A 16,892-nucleotide genomic window follows, 5' to 3' on the forward strand; every position below is an offset into this window, starting at 1 on the left:
AGAGAATAGTTAAGTTATTATGAAGTTAGGAAATTAGTTTTCTATGTGTAGAACATTTATATTTATGCTATTGTTTCAGAGCTATGATAATCTGGGATTTGGTGCTTAATAAATCCTTTTTTTTGTTTGTTTATTTTTCTGTTTTACTTTTCTATTTTTAGTAGAGATAGAGTCTCACTTTTGCTCAAGCTGGTTTTGAACTCCTGAGCTCAAGGGATCCTTCCATCTCAGCCTCCAGGAGTATCAGTATTATAGGTGTGAGTCACCACACCCAGCCAACTCTGCAGTCACTCAGATTAAGCATTTTACTGATGATAATTACCATGATTAAAATATTGACATTAAGGTTTAGACTTACATTTCTACACCTGAAGGATGAATAACATACAGACAACACCACTTTCTCTTTCTTTATTCCTGTATTTTTAAATTGAAAATATAAATCTAATAAAAATAGACAAATAATATTCAAATATTTTCTCTGAACTTTATACTAACTGAATTAGGAATTTAATTTCTATATAGGTACCCTCCAACAGTGACTCACAAAGGTATCTTAATCAATATTATGCTCAATCATGCATAAGCTAGATGTAATGGAAAAAATGTATAATTTGCATTTATATGGAACCCCTAACATAAGGATATCAAAGCAATTTAAGAGTTCTGTTTGTGACAAATTATACTACTCCAAGATATGTCTTAGGTTACAAAAAAATAACAACAACAACAACACCTTATTTTGTTCAGTGTCTTGAAGTTTACAAAGTATTTTTTCATATGTCATCTCATTAGATTTTCACAACTTTGAAATACAACTAGAATTTTTATCTCTAACTTAAAAGATGAGGCAACAAAGTCACAGAGTAAGTGACTATGTCTAAAGCCAAGTCTTTATGACTTTTGAGTTTCACTATATAATGATCCTGTATTCTCAGGTTAAATTTGTTTGAACACAAAACAAATTCTGAAAATACACAGCATAATTTTTGCTCCCAACTAAGAATTCAATGGTGTCTCCCTGTTAATTTGGGATCAGAGTGGGAATGGGCACAAATCAAGATGATAAAAGTTTTAAGCACCATACATAGAACAGTTGTACAAGTGCTCCCTTCCTTTACCACCTTATCCACCACAGCCCTCATGCTTTTGCCTCCACGTTAAAAACAGGAAACTGTTGACTAGAGATATAAATGTGCCTGTCCTAGTTGTCAGTGGTGACGGGGGCCAGAATAGACCCCTAATTCAGTGCTGGGCCAAAGCATCCTGCCTGCTGATACCCTAAAGTTTGCTCAAAGTGAAGCTGGGCAGATATGCTCTATCCTGGATCCTTCTGCTCTTATCATTAATACAGGTAAGATCAGGGAGGGAACAGGACAACAGCTATGGAGAGAAAACACATGCCAACCACCTGTGAAAAGCAACCTAGCTCTAAACTCTGAGCCATGAGGAGACAGTCAAGGACCAGCAGGCACTGGAGAAAAATTACACATAAGAGAAAAACAGCAGAGGAGCAAATAAAACAGTTGCAAAGGAAAATGACATCACTCAAGAAACAGAACAAGTTTAAAGAAAATTCTAATTGCTGTACCATCTCCAGGTTCATTACTAATAAAAGAAGAATAAATTGCTATGAAAAAATAGGTTTAGACAAACAAGATTATTAGTTTAAAATATGACTACCAAAAATTTTAACAGAACAGATGAAAGCAAAGGTAAAGAACATAGACATAAAGCAGAAAGGATGAAAAGAGATATTATTGAGAGAAAAATCAAATTTAAATTAAAAATTAATCCAGGACATTTACTATTAGTTAAAAACAAGTATTTTAGAAAGAAAAGAAAAAAATGAGGGAAGGATATTATTAAAGAAATAATAGAATATTTCCCAAAACCAAAAAGAAACAAAAGTCTTATATATGGCCTTGTAAAAGTCTATACAAATGGCCTTGTGTAATTTCAGAACACGAAGGAAAATAGAAAATTCTAAAAGTTTTAGAGATGGAATAAAGTACCATTAAGGAATAAAAATCAATCTGGCATCAGACTCCTTCTTAAGAAATGAGATCCAAGAAAACACAGAACTAATCTAAAAATGTGATTAAAATAAAGAAATACCAGGATTCTAGTTGTGTAAGCAGACAGTTGGTACAAGCTAGAATAGGACGTCAGAGAGAAGCCAAAAAAAAAGAAAATTTGGAGGAGAAAAGAAATTATCTATTATGAAGAACATAAGGTTTAGCAATAGAGGGAAGAAATAAAGGGAAGAAAATAGGGGTGGTAAGTTCCTCATCTTTCACAGAGAAAAGTAAAATACCATCTAAAATTGGAAAGCAAGAAATTGAGGTTCTTTTGTCAACTGCCCTTTCTCTACTCTTTTTTCTTGTCTTGTTATAGTTTCTTTCTTGTTATAGTTTAAACTATAAACACCTAAGATTCTCAATAACTGGTCTTAAGATCCATCTCTTTTCTCCTCTTGGTCTTACCAAGTGACTTCACATTTATCTATCACATATGTGAAAACCTCTTTCAAAGGTAAGTCTAAATTCAGTTCCAGATCTCTCCTCCAGTTCACACGTTATTTCCATTTGGATAATTCATACACCAAACTTACCATCCCCGAAAGTACAGTTCTTGATTTTTTTCTCCCCAAAGCTCTCCTTACCCTAAATTGCCTCCAATCTCCCCCAGGAGAACACCACTTACCCCATTAAACACAAAAATCTAAATTATCTTGGCAGTTTTTCTTTCTCTCCTCCACATCTAAGCCAACACAGGAAGTTTTTTCCTGACATACTATAAATGTGTACTCCAAAATTGTTCCCAACTACTGTAACTCTAGTGTCAGATCAAAGTTAACTCTCACTTAGCCTGCAGGAAAGTCCAACTAACTAATCTCTCTACATTTAATCTCTTCCTCCTGCAATTTATTTGCCACAACAAAGCAAAATTTTTGCAAAATCAGATCCCATCACTCTTTGGAAATCAAAATCCTTCAAAAGCTTACCAATGAACTTAGAATAAAATGCAGACTGTGTGAGGATCTTTCTGGTTCTATCTATATGGCAGAATATACTCTGCCCATTTATACATTAGGTCTCAGCTCAGATGTAACATCCTCTGAGAGCAATCCCTGACCATCCACCTCATGCGAGTTAGCACCACTTCTCACCTGACAGCAAATTAAATTATTCTCCTTCAGTCCCTTTGTTTATACTCCTTATACACAGAGTAGTTTCCATTAGTACATTTCCTTGCCTGGTTACTTCTTTTCTTTTGATTGTCTCTTCCATTAAAAAGTAAGCTCTAAGTATTTTTTACCTCAGATTCCCAGTATCTAACACATATTTGGTGCTCAGTATCTGCTGACATGTATTTCAAAAGTTATAGCGAGTCATAAAACAATATCAACTGAGGAAGTTATAGCGAGTCATAAAACAATTATCAACTGAGTAACTTGTAAGAAAGCAATTTAAGGGAGCTAAATTTTCTTTTTTATTCTATCATTCAACATTATGTACTAAGTGCCTACTATGTACTGAACCAGAAAACAAAAATATGAACACAAATAAACCCTGCCTCCTGATTTCATTAATAGGTATAATATAAACACACATGAATGTAAAACAGGAACAATTCAAATGGTTTCAAATGAGAAGAGTACTTCTACCTCACTTCACATGCTCCTGGAGGAAGATTTCCTTATAGAGTCATACACTTTTATATATGAATCCACTATGGAGCGTGGTCCACAAAGCTATACAGCAAAATGTTCACTGTGAAACCTGGAGAGTAGGAAGGAGGAACACAAGCATTTCCCGCTTAACTGAGAGACTACTCTGCTATCTACTTATAGCAGCAGGTATCCTCCTATAAGACAACTCCAAACTGATGATAGCACATAAACATAACTTAAGGATTAAGAAAAGAATGAGTTCATTTAAAAATAATGAGCTATGGAGGCTGAGTTAGATGGACTGCTTGAGCTTAGGAGTACAAGACCAGCCAAAGCAAGAGTGAGACTCCATTTCTAAACATAAATGGGTGTTGTAATGGGCACCAGTAGTCCCAGCTGTTTGGGAGGCTGAGGCAAGAGGATCACTTGAGACCAAGAGTTTGAGGTTGCTATGACATTTGACACCACAGCACTCTACAGAGGGCAACAAGGTGAGACTCTGTCTCAAAATAACAAACAAACAAAACTCCCTAAAAAACCCTATTGAGCTATGTCATGCTTTATTACAAATTCAATTACCTCATTTTTTGTTTAGCTTTTCTGAAAGTTTCCAAATTTTGAAGAACATGCCTTTCTGGCCATTCCAGATTATTGGTTTCCATTAGACTTGAGGAATCAGGTTCTACTAGACTGAAATCTAAAGAGAAAAGAAATACACATAAATAGTGAAAAGTATTAACATACTGAGTTTTTCTATATAAAAATGTAAGTTTATAGACATACATCTGTGTGTGTGGGTATAAAGGCATGTTGGGTTAGTTATACAATACTTACATTAAACATCTATGAAAGACCTCTCTGATGGCCTGAACTAGCCTAGATCCATAGAAAAGTTTGTTGGAAATAGAAATAAAATATCTCCTCATAATGAAAGTTATGAGCTAGAATTCCAAACATTGAATGAGCATTACTAGGACTCATGTGCAATAAAAGCATAACTTTGTTATTTTTAGGGAAATTAGTTCTAAATGAAAAGAAGGCAATTCTGTAGGGAATATATTGAATACAGCGTGAGAATTTTCATATTAGCAATAGGAATACACCTAAGTAGCCTAAAAATTTTCATCTCTTTCAAAAAGAGATGGCCTCATCTTCAAAAGTATAATAAAAAATAATAAATAATGTGGCTGGGCATGTTGGCTCACACCTGTAATCCTAGCACTCAGGAAGGCCAAGGTGCCTGGAATGCCTGACCTTCTATGTTTGAGACCAGTCTAAGCAAGAAAGAGACCTCTAAAAAAATATCTGAGTGTTGTGGCAAGTGTTGTAGTCCCAGCTACTTGGGAGGTTGAGGCAAGAGAATCGCTTGATCCCAGGCGTTTGAGGTTGCTGTGAGCCATGACGCCATGGCACTCTACCACGGGCAACAAAGTAAGACACTATCTCAAAAAAAAAAAAAATTAAATGAATAAATAAATAAATAGCTTAAGTTGTTTTCATGTAAAGGCTGCTTTAGAAATAATTACCACTCATCTACCAATGTAGGATGCCTTAAGATATTTCAAATTACTAATATCACATGTTATTTTACTACTAATAAAATATTGTATGTAAGGGTATATTAATCTTTCCAGCTAATATACTGTACTGAACTAACTCAGATTGCTGGGAACACTAAGATTCTCCATAAAAACCTAAAGCGATAGCTTAAACAAGGCACTATCTGCTGTTTTTACATCCTGCTTTCCAAATAGATTATAAGCCTGCTGAAAGCAAAGGATCAAGATTTTCACTTCTTTGTATACCTTCACAGTGTCAAACACAGAAGAGGAATTCTATGGTCATTTGCTCATTAACCTATGCAATATAAACGATTCTCACAGAATAAAAACAAAAAATTGTCCTGTGGGCGGCACCTGTGGCTCAGTGGGTAGGGCGCTGGCCCCAAGTACTGAGGGTGGTGGGTTTGAACCGGCCCCAGCCAAACTGCAACAAAGGAATAGTTGGGCATTGTGGCAGGCACCTGCAGTCTCAGCTACTCAGGAGGCTGAGGCAAGAGAATTACCTAAGCCTAGGAGTTGGAGGTTGCTGTGAGCTGTGATGCCACAGCTTTCTACCAAGGGCAACAAAGTGAGACTCTGTCTCTTAAAAAAAAAAAAAAAATTGTCCTGTATATTTAAAACTGTGTCAGGAAATCTTCAAATGCTTTCTTATTAGATCTGGAAAAGCTTCTCTATATTCAAATTCATCACAACCATAAAATCCAGGAAAAAAGAAAGAAATCCAATTAAATATTGAAACAAGTTCTTGCTCCCTCAGGGAAGTCTGTTCTTGACCTAACGAAAGGCAGATCTGGAGCATCTTACGACATGTAGTTTTACCTCTATTAAATTTACTGTGTAGATTTTGCTTCTCTCAATTTATGAAAATACAGCTTAAGAGAAATCCAAACATTATAGCAGCTTAGTAAGACTCATGAGAGAGATCATTTTAAAATGCTTCTACCTCTTCTCAAAAATAATTATACTGAACATACTTAATGAAAGAAGTCACCAGCAAATTTGTAGTTTAAATGATGAGAAATATGCATACTTGTATATATAAATACATATCATTAAATTTACAAAATACATTGTGATATGACCAATCTTTTTATAAGTTTTAATAATAACTGTAATACCTGTCATAGATGCCACATGCACAAAAAGAGAATAAAATTTAAAGTAACAAAAAAATTTACCCTTTAAAATATTAGAAGTTTTAATTTTGCCTGTCTTTCTTAGCATTTTGGGAGGAGTAACAGCATCAAAATGATGAAAAAAGCGTTCCCTTGTGAGTAGTAACAGACTTTTGAGTTCAGCAACAGAAAGTGTTTCAGGCTGCTTTGCCAACTTTCTTCTTTCTGTAAGACAAATCAATACAATTAACTATATAACTATTATATTATTGCCACGCTAGAGCTCATTTATTACTCTTTTATGGAAAATATTTTCAGAACTGAAACAAGTAAATATCTCCAGGAAATCAACATTCCTATGTAGGCCTCCTTTCAGTTTAATCCTAATTGTAGATAATGAGAGAATTTCCAGTTAAGTGAGATAAATAGAAATAAACTGTTAATACCAAAAGTTGGTAAATGATAAAGACAAGTTTACAAAAATTACGTTCATGCGTATGTGAAAATAAAACCTGTTAGACTTTTAGTTAAATATAGTAGCTTAGCTACTTCTTTTCTTTCCCCATATCTAAAATAGGGCAAAAGAATAAAAAGGGTCAACAAAAGAAGAAAAGAGAAATGATACTTTTCAACAAATTTTTCAAGTAGAAATGACAGTGGAATGGTAACCAGGTCTGCAGAGGAGAAGCAGAGTCGTTTTGGGTGCCTGCAAAAAGGCACTACACAGGAATAGGGGAGGATGGCGTGAGGTGTTGGACTAAATAAAATAGGACTGGATGGAAAAAAGCAGTTAGAACCCAGAGCCACACCCTCCCCCCACCCCCCACAGCCCAGCCCTCAGGCTCAGCCCTCACTGACACTTAACTCTCCTTTCATTTATTTATTTATTTTATGTTTTACAGTCCCCAACCATGGGACATTAGGTACACTGAAAGGTGGTATGAAGCCTGGAGTTAAAACAAATTAAATAATAGTCTATAAACAGGTCAAACTCCAAGCCCTGCTGCTAAAAAGCTAGCTGCCACAAATGCCTAACTGGAAAGATCAAAGGACTCTCCTTCTGAGAAAGGGAACACCCTCAGAGAAAAAAGCTCTAGTGATACTGGGGTAGAGCAAGGGTAGGAGGTCATGAACAAAATACTGAATTGTCACCCTTCACACTACACTGAAGCTTGCCAGGTATTATACAAATTAGATAGGCATATAAAACTTCCAAGTTAATACAGGCTGAACAGAACACTATTACCAGACCTTTAAGGAAAGGCATTGAAGGGAATGGTGGCTTTTCATTTTCCTAGCCTTATCTACAAGGATTTGATTCAGTAACATTTCCAGCTTCCCTGATTTTCCTATCACTCACTGAACTAGTCAGGAACAAGGCGTGTTCTGATCAGACTCTTCTTCTCTTTCATCTGAGCTAGCAAGTCTGCAGGATGTGTGCTTTCCATAGTGTGGGGAGAGATTTTCTCACGTACAGTTGATCTGCAGTTGCCCCGCTCTGATAGCCATTCAGTAGCAAAGTAGCAAAGTTCAACTCTGAGTGTATGAATGAGAAAGCTAACCAGGCCACAGACCTAAAAGGTCTGTCTTTCAGTCTAACTGGCATCTATAATTTACTTCCATCTGTGTTTCTTAGGTTCATTTCTCAACTGCTTCCAACACTGGGAGGAAAAGTGGGTTTTATTTATTGGGGCCCCCAAACTAAAAAAAATCCAGGATCAAAAAGAGAGACTAAAGCAAATGATGAGAAAAAAGGAGCCCAGCAGAAAAAATATATACTGGAGGGAACACAAGAAGTTTGCTATAATTCTTAGAAATAAGTTTCACACCCACAAAACAAGTATAGGATGCTTTGATAAAGGAACCATCAAGGAACAAGGAATGACTAAGCACACAAGAGCTCAAACTTCAAAAATTCCATAAACGAGCTACAAAATAAAATGGAGGACAATCTACAGAAATGAGAAGGGAAAAAAAAAGTAACAGTATGAAAATAGGAAAGAAAAATAAGCCTTTTGTCCAAAAGAGTCAATATATAATAGTAAGAGTTCTCAAAAGAAGAAAATGGGAGAAAGTGACTAAAGGGATAAGTAAAGGACTTTCAGACTTAAGGATGTGAATTTTCCATTTAAATGGTCCATCAGGTATACAGCTCAATACATAAGGGGAGGTGGAGGAGAGTGAGAGATACATACACTGACTTACAGCAAGGCTTCTAGAGAGAAAGCTTCTGAAAACAGTTGTAGAAAAGGCATAAAAATAAAACATGCAAAAACTAAAAAGATTTACTGAAGGAGCTACCAAAAGAGAAGCTCCAACCAAACAAAGGAGTAATCTAAGGAAAAGGAGGATATGGGGTCTAGGAAAAAGGAGATTCCAAAAGAAGAAAAAAGGAAAGAGAAAAATTCAAAATACTAGCAAGTCTAAGAAACAATCATTCTATAACCGAACAAAACATGAAACATTCTGGAGAAAAAAATTATAGAGAAATAAAAAGGAATTCATGTGTTTTAACACATGATGAATGTTAATGACAGGAGTACAGAAGTGTTAGAGCCACTGGAAAAACATAAGATTCTGTCTGTATGAAAGACTAGGCATAAGAAAACCAAAGGATTATATAAGTAAATCATCATTTATTACATGGCTCAGTAGTAAATTTATTTACAGACTTATTACTTTGATAAAAAATATTTCATTTTAAAATACCTCTAGACTAATAACATTTTCATCTATAATAAAATGGTAACCTATAAATTCATAGAGAATTCAAGTTAACAAACATTTACTGAGAACTTACTACCTGAAAAGCACTGAGCTGTGCCCTTAGACACAGGTTTAAAGCATATCAGGTTTATTATTATGTACTACCTGAGGTCAGTACATAAATAAAGCAAGAGAATAGGATAGGGAGGCAATCAGTGTCAAAGTTCTGCTTTAGATCGGCAGCTTTATAACACGTGCCTCCGTAAAATCCAGCCTTCCCCATGCAGACCTTGGTAGGGTCCTTCCAGATCTTACCCATGACAAGTATTAATAACATGGTTTCTGCACATCAAGAACATTAGTTAACAGTAAAAAGAGGGTTGTAAATATATTTTTCTTCTACTATAATACATCTCCCTAGTGAGAAGAAAAACAAAGCTTCATTGTTTTTATATTTTCTGAACTATCTGCTAGGAGCCATTTCAAAACAAAAAGCTATCAATGATTTGCTTTCACCTGAAAGAAAGCCTCTACATTTTTACTTATGCTAAAAATACACTCAAATCTCAACCTGACATATACTTACTAAAGCTGTCAAATATATCACAATTTGGAGAGCAGGGTAAGAATTCATATAGACCTTCATAATTGAGAAATAGAGAAAATAGATATGAGCAGGATAGTTTACCTAGGCAAAACATAATTGCCACACAAATAAATTTTTATGTAAGTGGCAGATAAATATTTGGGAGAAAAATACTGAACTAAGGTCTGAAAATGAGTCAGCAAAACAATGATAGATTCCTATAAAAGCTAGTAATAACTAAGGATTTATTGAAGAATATGTAGAAGTACAATATCTAAAGGAGTCAGCAGACTGGGCAAGCAGGTTTGCACTGGGTCTATAAATTAAAAAAAAAAAGATGCAGGGAGCTCAGAGTACTGGCCACAACAAAACGACAATACTGCTGTTTTGATATTTTTTTTGGATCATACTGAACAGTTATTTAATTATAAATTATTCAGCAACCTTAAACTTTTTTCGAACAATCAGTGTAATGAGGTATTTGATATCTCCGAAACCAAAAGTTGTTAATTACCCAAAACTAGGTAAAATATAAATTATAAGCTTATAAATTTTAAGTATCATTCTACTGTATTAAATATTTAACAATATTTTCAAAATAAAGTAAAATAAAAATAAACCAGTCTAAAAAATTAACACCTAACATACTTGATTTCATTGTAGTGTTATTTTAGAAAAAAAGGTTCTTCCAAAGTGTCATTATGAGTACATTTTTGTACAAACTTTTCTAGCTGTTCTTTCTAATTCAGTACTATTGAGGGAAATCATGGAAAGATAGTAATAAATCTATTCAATATTTTGTTGATAACTTGGGGAAATCTTTTCTAACAAGTTTTGCTTTTCCGCAAGAACTATAGTCTTTGATTGACATCAAATCACTGACTTTTTTCAGAGAAAGTTGTTCCCATTACACCCTTTAGTTTTCATCATGTAAAAATGAATTAACTTGGGGCAGCGCCTGTGGCTCAAAAGAGTAGGGCACTGGCCCCATATGCCAGAGGTGGCGGGTTCAAACCTAGCCCCCAGCCAAAAACTGCAAAAAAAGAAAAAAAAATGAATTAACTATACTAATGTAAATACTTTTCTATTCATGTTTCTTTTTCTTGAGAATCATTAAAGTAGATGCTCAAAACACGTTTACATTGGAAACTCTTTTTGCCATCACTTTCTTCTGCCTTATGATACAGGAATCCTAAACAGATGCATCTTTGTCCCAAGATTTTTAATCCAGTATTAACTCTCAGATTTGTTCAGAGAGATTTGTTCAACAAGTATTTCCATCATAATGGATTAAATTGATCATTAATTGGAATCAAGATTTAATGTTTCAGATTGCAAACTGGCTATTCCATGCATATGCCCAGCTATTAGCTCTAAGACCTTTAATTTCAGGTCCCCTGCTTACCCTGTGCCAAATGTGGTGGCAACCCTAGAGCTGTGCACACTTCTTCAGTCATTTCTGTACCCTCCCTCCCCCTGCTTGCCCTCCCCTTTCATTCACACCTCTAAGCAGCAACCTAGTTATAGCTGTCAGTATTTCTCCTCCCACCCAACCAGGAAGGATGGCCCTGCTGGGATTAACTCTTCCCTTTTCCCAAAGGAGAGATGCACCAGCTTCAGAGAGCTCTCTGCTCTTTCACTCTGACAGTTTTTTCTGGTGAGAAAGGTAAAAAAGAGGGGTAAATGAGAAAGAGCTGCAGAGGCTCATAGCAAAAAAAAAACCAGAACCTGAGGGTATTTGGCAAGGATAAAGTCAAAAAATGAGTAATGTATTTTACCATGTATAATGTGCATGTTTTTACCAAAATTTTTAAGGGGAAAATAAGGACGCACATTATACCTAGGTAGTTTGGCTCAGGAGCAAGGGGACCCAGTGGGCCTTTCGTGCCCTTCTGCCTGGACTTGCTGGGCACACAGGGCTCTGGTCTGGGAGGATCCAGTAGGAGCAGTCTGGAGAGGCCTTCACCCAGCATCATGAACAAAGAAGAGGGTAGCGGTGGGGCTGGCCAGGTACGATGGGCAGGGCCAAGGCCTGAGGCCCAGCCATACGGTGGGAACAGGGAGCCCTGAACAGGCTGCCTGTAGGCAGAGTGAGGTCCACAGTCCCAGACATGGAGGAGAAGGAAGGACTCCTGGGAGACTGGTAAGAGGTATCCCTCTTATCTACAGATAAGTGTATGATCTGAACGTTTACCAGGGGAACATTAGCCTTCCCTGGATATGTCTTTTCTGGCCATGAGCTGGCCACTTTCTCAAGGACAATTTTCCTGAAAGTTTGGGGCAAAATGTGGGTGCTCATTATATACAGGAGTGCCTCACACACAGCAAAGTATAGTAATGCTCAGGCTAACATGTAAAATAATACTGCATATCCACAAAAATACTGATTTTTTTTAACATTTTTCCTTTTGGTTTTGGCTTGTACTACCTTTTATTGAAACTGATTTGCCTTTCTAATTATATTTTCCTTGAACAAACATCATTTTCTTGGTGGAAAAAAAAATCAATAGTTAGAGGAGCTAAAGACTACATAATTACCCTGACTTTGCACAACTTCAAGTTTATAATCCTTGCATGAATTATAGAGACCAAGTATCCTAAAATCATCTTCAATTGAATAAAACAAGCTACTGAAGGTAAAATATTTTTAAAAACATTTTAAAAGAAAGGAATGATAGTTTTTATATTATAATATGAATATACAATTTTAATATTTTCTTCTGTGTGTAACTATGGAGCCTTCATAATTTGAAACAATTTCTCATGAATTCTCTCACTATGTATCAGTGATTTGCTTAAAGTAAGTTCATAATAGGCAATAAGGAACACAAAATTTGTGTGTCAATGTGAAAACAGTTTCATAGGTGACTTAAATCATTCACTTTTTTCCCCACAATATTAAGGGTTAAAAATATTCTGACTGATAACCAAATTAACAGTAAGAGGAAAAACCTTCAATAAAAAGTGTTGGCAAATGTTAATTTTATTTTTTTTCCTTTCTTTTTATTTATTTCAAGACATTACATACACTTTGGTCACATAATTTGTTTTTGTACATTTTAACTAAAATTGTACAGGGCTGTACTCTCACCCTGAGAGTGTGCAGTCGTACCCACTGGGTGTGAATTAACCCATCCTACTTAATTTCCATTGAATTTTACTTCCACGTGTGCACATAAGTGTTGATCAATTAGTTCCAATTTAGGACTAAGTACATATGGTATTTTTCCATTCTTGCAATGCTTCACTTAGAAGAATGGTCTCTAGTTCTACCAGGTTGTTACAAAACATACTAGATCACCATATTTTTTTTATGGTTGAGTACTCTCTGGTATTTATATGCCACATTTGATTAATCTATTCATGTATTGATGGGCACTTGGGTTGTTTTCACATTTTGGGATTCTAAATTGTGCTGCTATAAACTTCCCAGTACAAGTGTCCTTTTTCTCCTTTGGATAAAGACATCATAGTGGGACTGCTGGATCGAATGGTAGTATTAATTTTCTGAGTAAGGAAAATCCATAATGCCAACTTTACTCAATATGTAAAATATTCTTAGTTATATTAATGATCATGATTAAACACCAAGAATCAATGTTCAAATTAACACATTAATTTCACTGGGACTTGCATTTTTTTCTATTAGCAGTCTACCCGCTACCAAAAATACCTGGTACCAGTCCTCTTGTTACCAAAATTATATAAAGAGAAATATTCCAAAGAGATCTATATTAAACAGAATAATAAAATTTATATGCCTTTCTAGCATACAGCTAAAATCAAAGTTTGAAATATAAAACTTGCCTGGTAAAATATTTTTACAAATGTTAACAGGGGTGTACAAATACATAGTAATATTATTAATCTGGTAATAATAAAGTTGAAGATACCTTCTACTCCAAACCACCTCTATCAGAAAGACTTTTTAAAATGAGTTTCATATCTAAAAAACAAAGTATGTAAGAAAAGCTGCAAGTAAAGATAGTTTGTCTGAAGGAGTCAACATTGTTACAGTAGGATGAGATGTACAAACTGTTACTTACTCAGGCATTCGTTCAAAGCCAAAACTTGAACATTAGCTAGCTGTTTTTCTCTCTGTACAACCTGTTCCCCAGAAAAATGGGGAAGTGATGATAAGTCAAAAGGAAAGCCTAAGAAACAGAAAAAAGTGCACATTAAAGGTCTATGCCAATAATTAACATTCAGTTCCTAGGAAATGTGTTGTAACATGTACTAACAAAATAAGTAAATCATTTACCTCTCTTTATCTTGTATATTTCAAAGTAAATAATAAAAATAATTAAGCAGCAGAAAGTAAACATATTAAATTATTTTACATTTTAAGCACTGACCTGGTTCTTAAATTGAGGGAATTTAGATAGCAAAAACTAATTTTCTACACCCCATTGTTTTCTATCTGCTAAGAATTCACAGATGGAATATGTATGGCAGATAGTCTCTAAAGATACTCTCTTGTCTCTCAAACCACACCTCCTGTGATTCCTCCTCATGCAGTCCCTTCCTCAATGGATCTAGGGTTAGACCTGTGTGCTAGATGGTCTCAGGATAGGCTTAGATTGAGTCTCTCCCTGACTTTCTTCCTGCCCATAGTTCTCAGAATAACTGCAGACTGCACTGGAATGTACTCTCTTGAGATAGGGAGAAACTTCCCAGAATGCTTGGGCTTTCTTCCTCTGTGCCCTAAAAGCAAGGTGTCCATCCAAGTTTTGCTCAGTGAGTTGCCTGGGTCCAGAAAAGTATACAACCCCAGATGGGTTCCTTCAGCTGTGGTTTAAGTGGGGAACACACAGTCAAGACTTCAGCTGTCTTAGGCAGCTTAAGTCTTAGGAGAACAGCTCAGTTGCATGGGAATGTTTTCTGCCACAATGGACTCAGACAAATTGGTAACCAGTACAGGGTGGACCTAAATAGTCTCCTAGGATGGCAATGTGCATTTAGACTATTTCTGATGGTTGGAACTGTGGTGATTTTTGCAATTCTCCACACAATGGGAGACCTTCAGGAATAGTAATTATCAAACCTGATTTGTACTATGTAACCAATGCGGTATGGTGAAAGCGAAAATGAATAACTTTTGGGCTATGACACAGAAAGCCTTGCAGCATCTTAAAGCAATAGTTAAGGAAGTCAGCAACCATGTAAAAAGTCAGACTGTACTGACACCATGACATTGTGAGGAAGCTCAAGCTAGCCATGGGGAAAGGACACGTGGAGAGAAAAAAATCAGCTCTCATGTATTCCAGCCATCCTAGCCCAGGCACCAAACATGAGAGTGAAGAAGGTATCTTGGACACCAAGCCTTGTGGCATCTTCCAATGACTGGAGCCCTAGCTGTATGATGTCACTATGATTGTTTTTGTACACTCTGGGATATCAAAATAGAACATTCAGCTAAATCCATTTAACCTTCAGGGTCACAAGACATAATAACAAATTGTTTTTAAGCTAAATTTGGGATAGTTTTGTCATGAAGCAACAGATAACACAGAGCTTAGGAAGAGAAGAGAAAAATAGGCAATAAAATTGAACAAGAGGCTTGAGAGTCAGTAAATAATAAATGACAACTATATTATAGAAAACTAATATGTATATAAAATGGAAAATACTAAAAACTTAATTTTTGTAGTTGAAGGCTGGACATACTAAAGTTTACTAGGAATAATGTAAAAAGAATTAACTTTGCACTCTAAGTTATAAAGTTATGTGTTATATTAAAGTATAAACATGTAATAAGTTCAAGTAAAAGATTAATGTTTAATCTATTAAGAATAAATTTGGGGAAAAGTAAGTTCATTAGACGTCTAATATTTCTTCAACCTAAAACAATAAAAGTTAACCACATCTACAAACAAAAATAAAAATGTTTTTCTATTTAAAGGGAACACTTACTCAATTTGGCTTCTTCTGTCTTTGTTTTCATCTTTTCATGAATTAAACTGAGTACAAATGAGCCATTGATCTGGTTTGCTGAGTGAATCAGTGTAGCCTTACATTTACCGTTACCATTACCTTGTAATAAGAGATAATAGCTAGAACACTCTCCTTTCACTTCAACATCTGGAACTAAACAAATACCATAATCTTATTAGGTATATGAAAATTCAGCATATATGACAGAGCATACAATTGATCTACAGGACATAATGAAATTTCTATATTATTTTAAAATAAGCTAGCTTAGTACTGGGCTAAAGGTTTTTCCTTTAACCGAGAAAGCTGCGAAGCAGAGAAAAATAACAAAAATTATTCTCTAAATTATTCTTATTTTACAGTAAATCTATGTATATTAACTTTTTTAAAATTTTTATTTCTTATAGCATAACTATGTACATTAATGCAATCATGAGGTACAGTGTACTGTTTTCACATATATTTTGAAATACTCTCATCAAACTGGTTAACATAACCTTCATGTCATTCTCTTAGTCATTAAGTTAGTACATTCATACTCTGCCTTTAGAAAGATTCACTTGTACCCATGTAAGATAAACCACAGAGGTGACCCCACCAATCACCCTCCTTCCACCATCCACCCCTGTCGCCTCCCCCTCCCACCCCCTTCCCATATTCTAAGGCTATAATTAGGTTATGATATTCCCATAAAAGCTATGAATTAGTTTCAAAATAGGGCTGTGTACATTGGATATTTTTTCTTCCATTCTTGAGATACTTTACTGAGAAGAATATTTTCTAATTCCATCCATATAAACATGAAGGAGGTAAAGTCTCCATCTTTCTTTAGGGATGCATAGTATTCCCTGGTGTACATATACCACAATTTATTGATCCACTCGTGGGTCGATGGGCATTTAGCCTTCTTCCGTGACCTAGCAATCATGAATTGGGCTGTAATAAACATTCTGATACAAATATCTTTGTTGTACTTTGATTTTTGATCTTCTGGATATATACCTAATAAAGGAATTGCAGGATCAAATGGCAGGTTTATTTTTAGTTCTCTCAGTGTTCTCCAGATGTCTTTCCAAAAGTAACGAATTAATTTGCATTCCCACCAGCAGCGTAGAAGTGTTCTCTTTTCTCCACATCCATGCCAACATCTCTGGTTTTGGGATTTTGTGATATGGGCTAATCTTACTGGGGTTAGGTGGTACCTCAAAGTAGTTTTGATTTGCATTTCTCTGATGATTAAGGATGGAGAGCATTTTGTCATCTATCTGTAGGCCATGCGCCTGTCTTCTTGAGAGAAATTTCTATTCAAGTCC

At 35.4% G+C, this 16,892-nt stretch overlaps 1 protein-coding gene across 1 annotated transcript in view; it reads right to left on the minus strand.

Moving 5' to 3' along the window:
* Nucleotides 1–16,892, minus strand: part of MTBP (MDM2 binding protein) — a 60,968-nt gene that overhangs the window by 17,108 nt on the left and 26,968 nt on the right. The window contains exons 12-15 of the mRNA XM_003782378.2: nucleotides 15,559–15,732; nucleotides 13,692–13,799; nucleotides 6,417–6,578; nucleotides 4,256–4,373 (exon numbers count right to left, since the gene is read on the minus strand). Of these exons, the coding sequence (XP_003782426.1) occupies nucleotides 4,256–4,373; nucleotides 6,417–6,578; nucleotides 13,692–13,799; nucleotides 15,559–15,732 (562 nt within the window). The remainder of the gene's footprint in view (nucleotides 1–4,255; nucleotides 4,374–6,416; nucleotides 6,579–13,691; nucleotides 13,800–15,558; nucleotides 15,733–16,892) is intronic.

This window comes from Otolemur garnettii, unplaced genomic scaffold, assembly GCF_000181295.1.
Source record: "Otolemur garnettii isolate 467f Iridium unplaced genomic scaffold, OtoGar3 scaffold00004, whole genome shotgun sequence".
Lineage (NCBI taxonomy): Eukaryota > Metazoa > Chordata > Mammalia > Primates > Galagidae > Otolemur > Otolemur garnettii.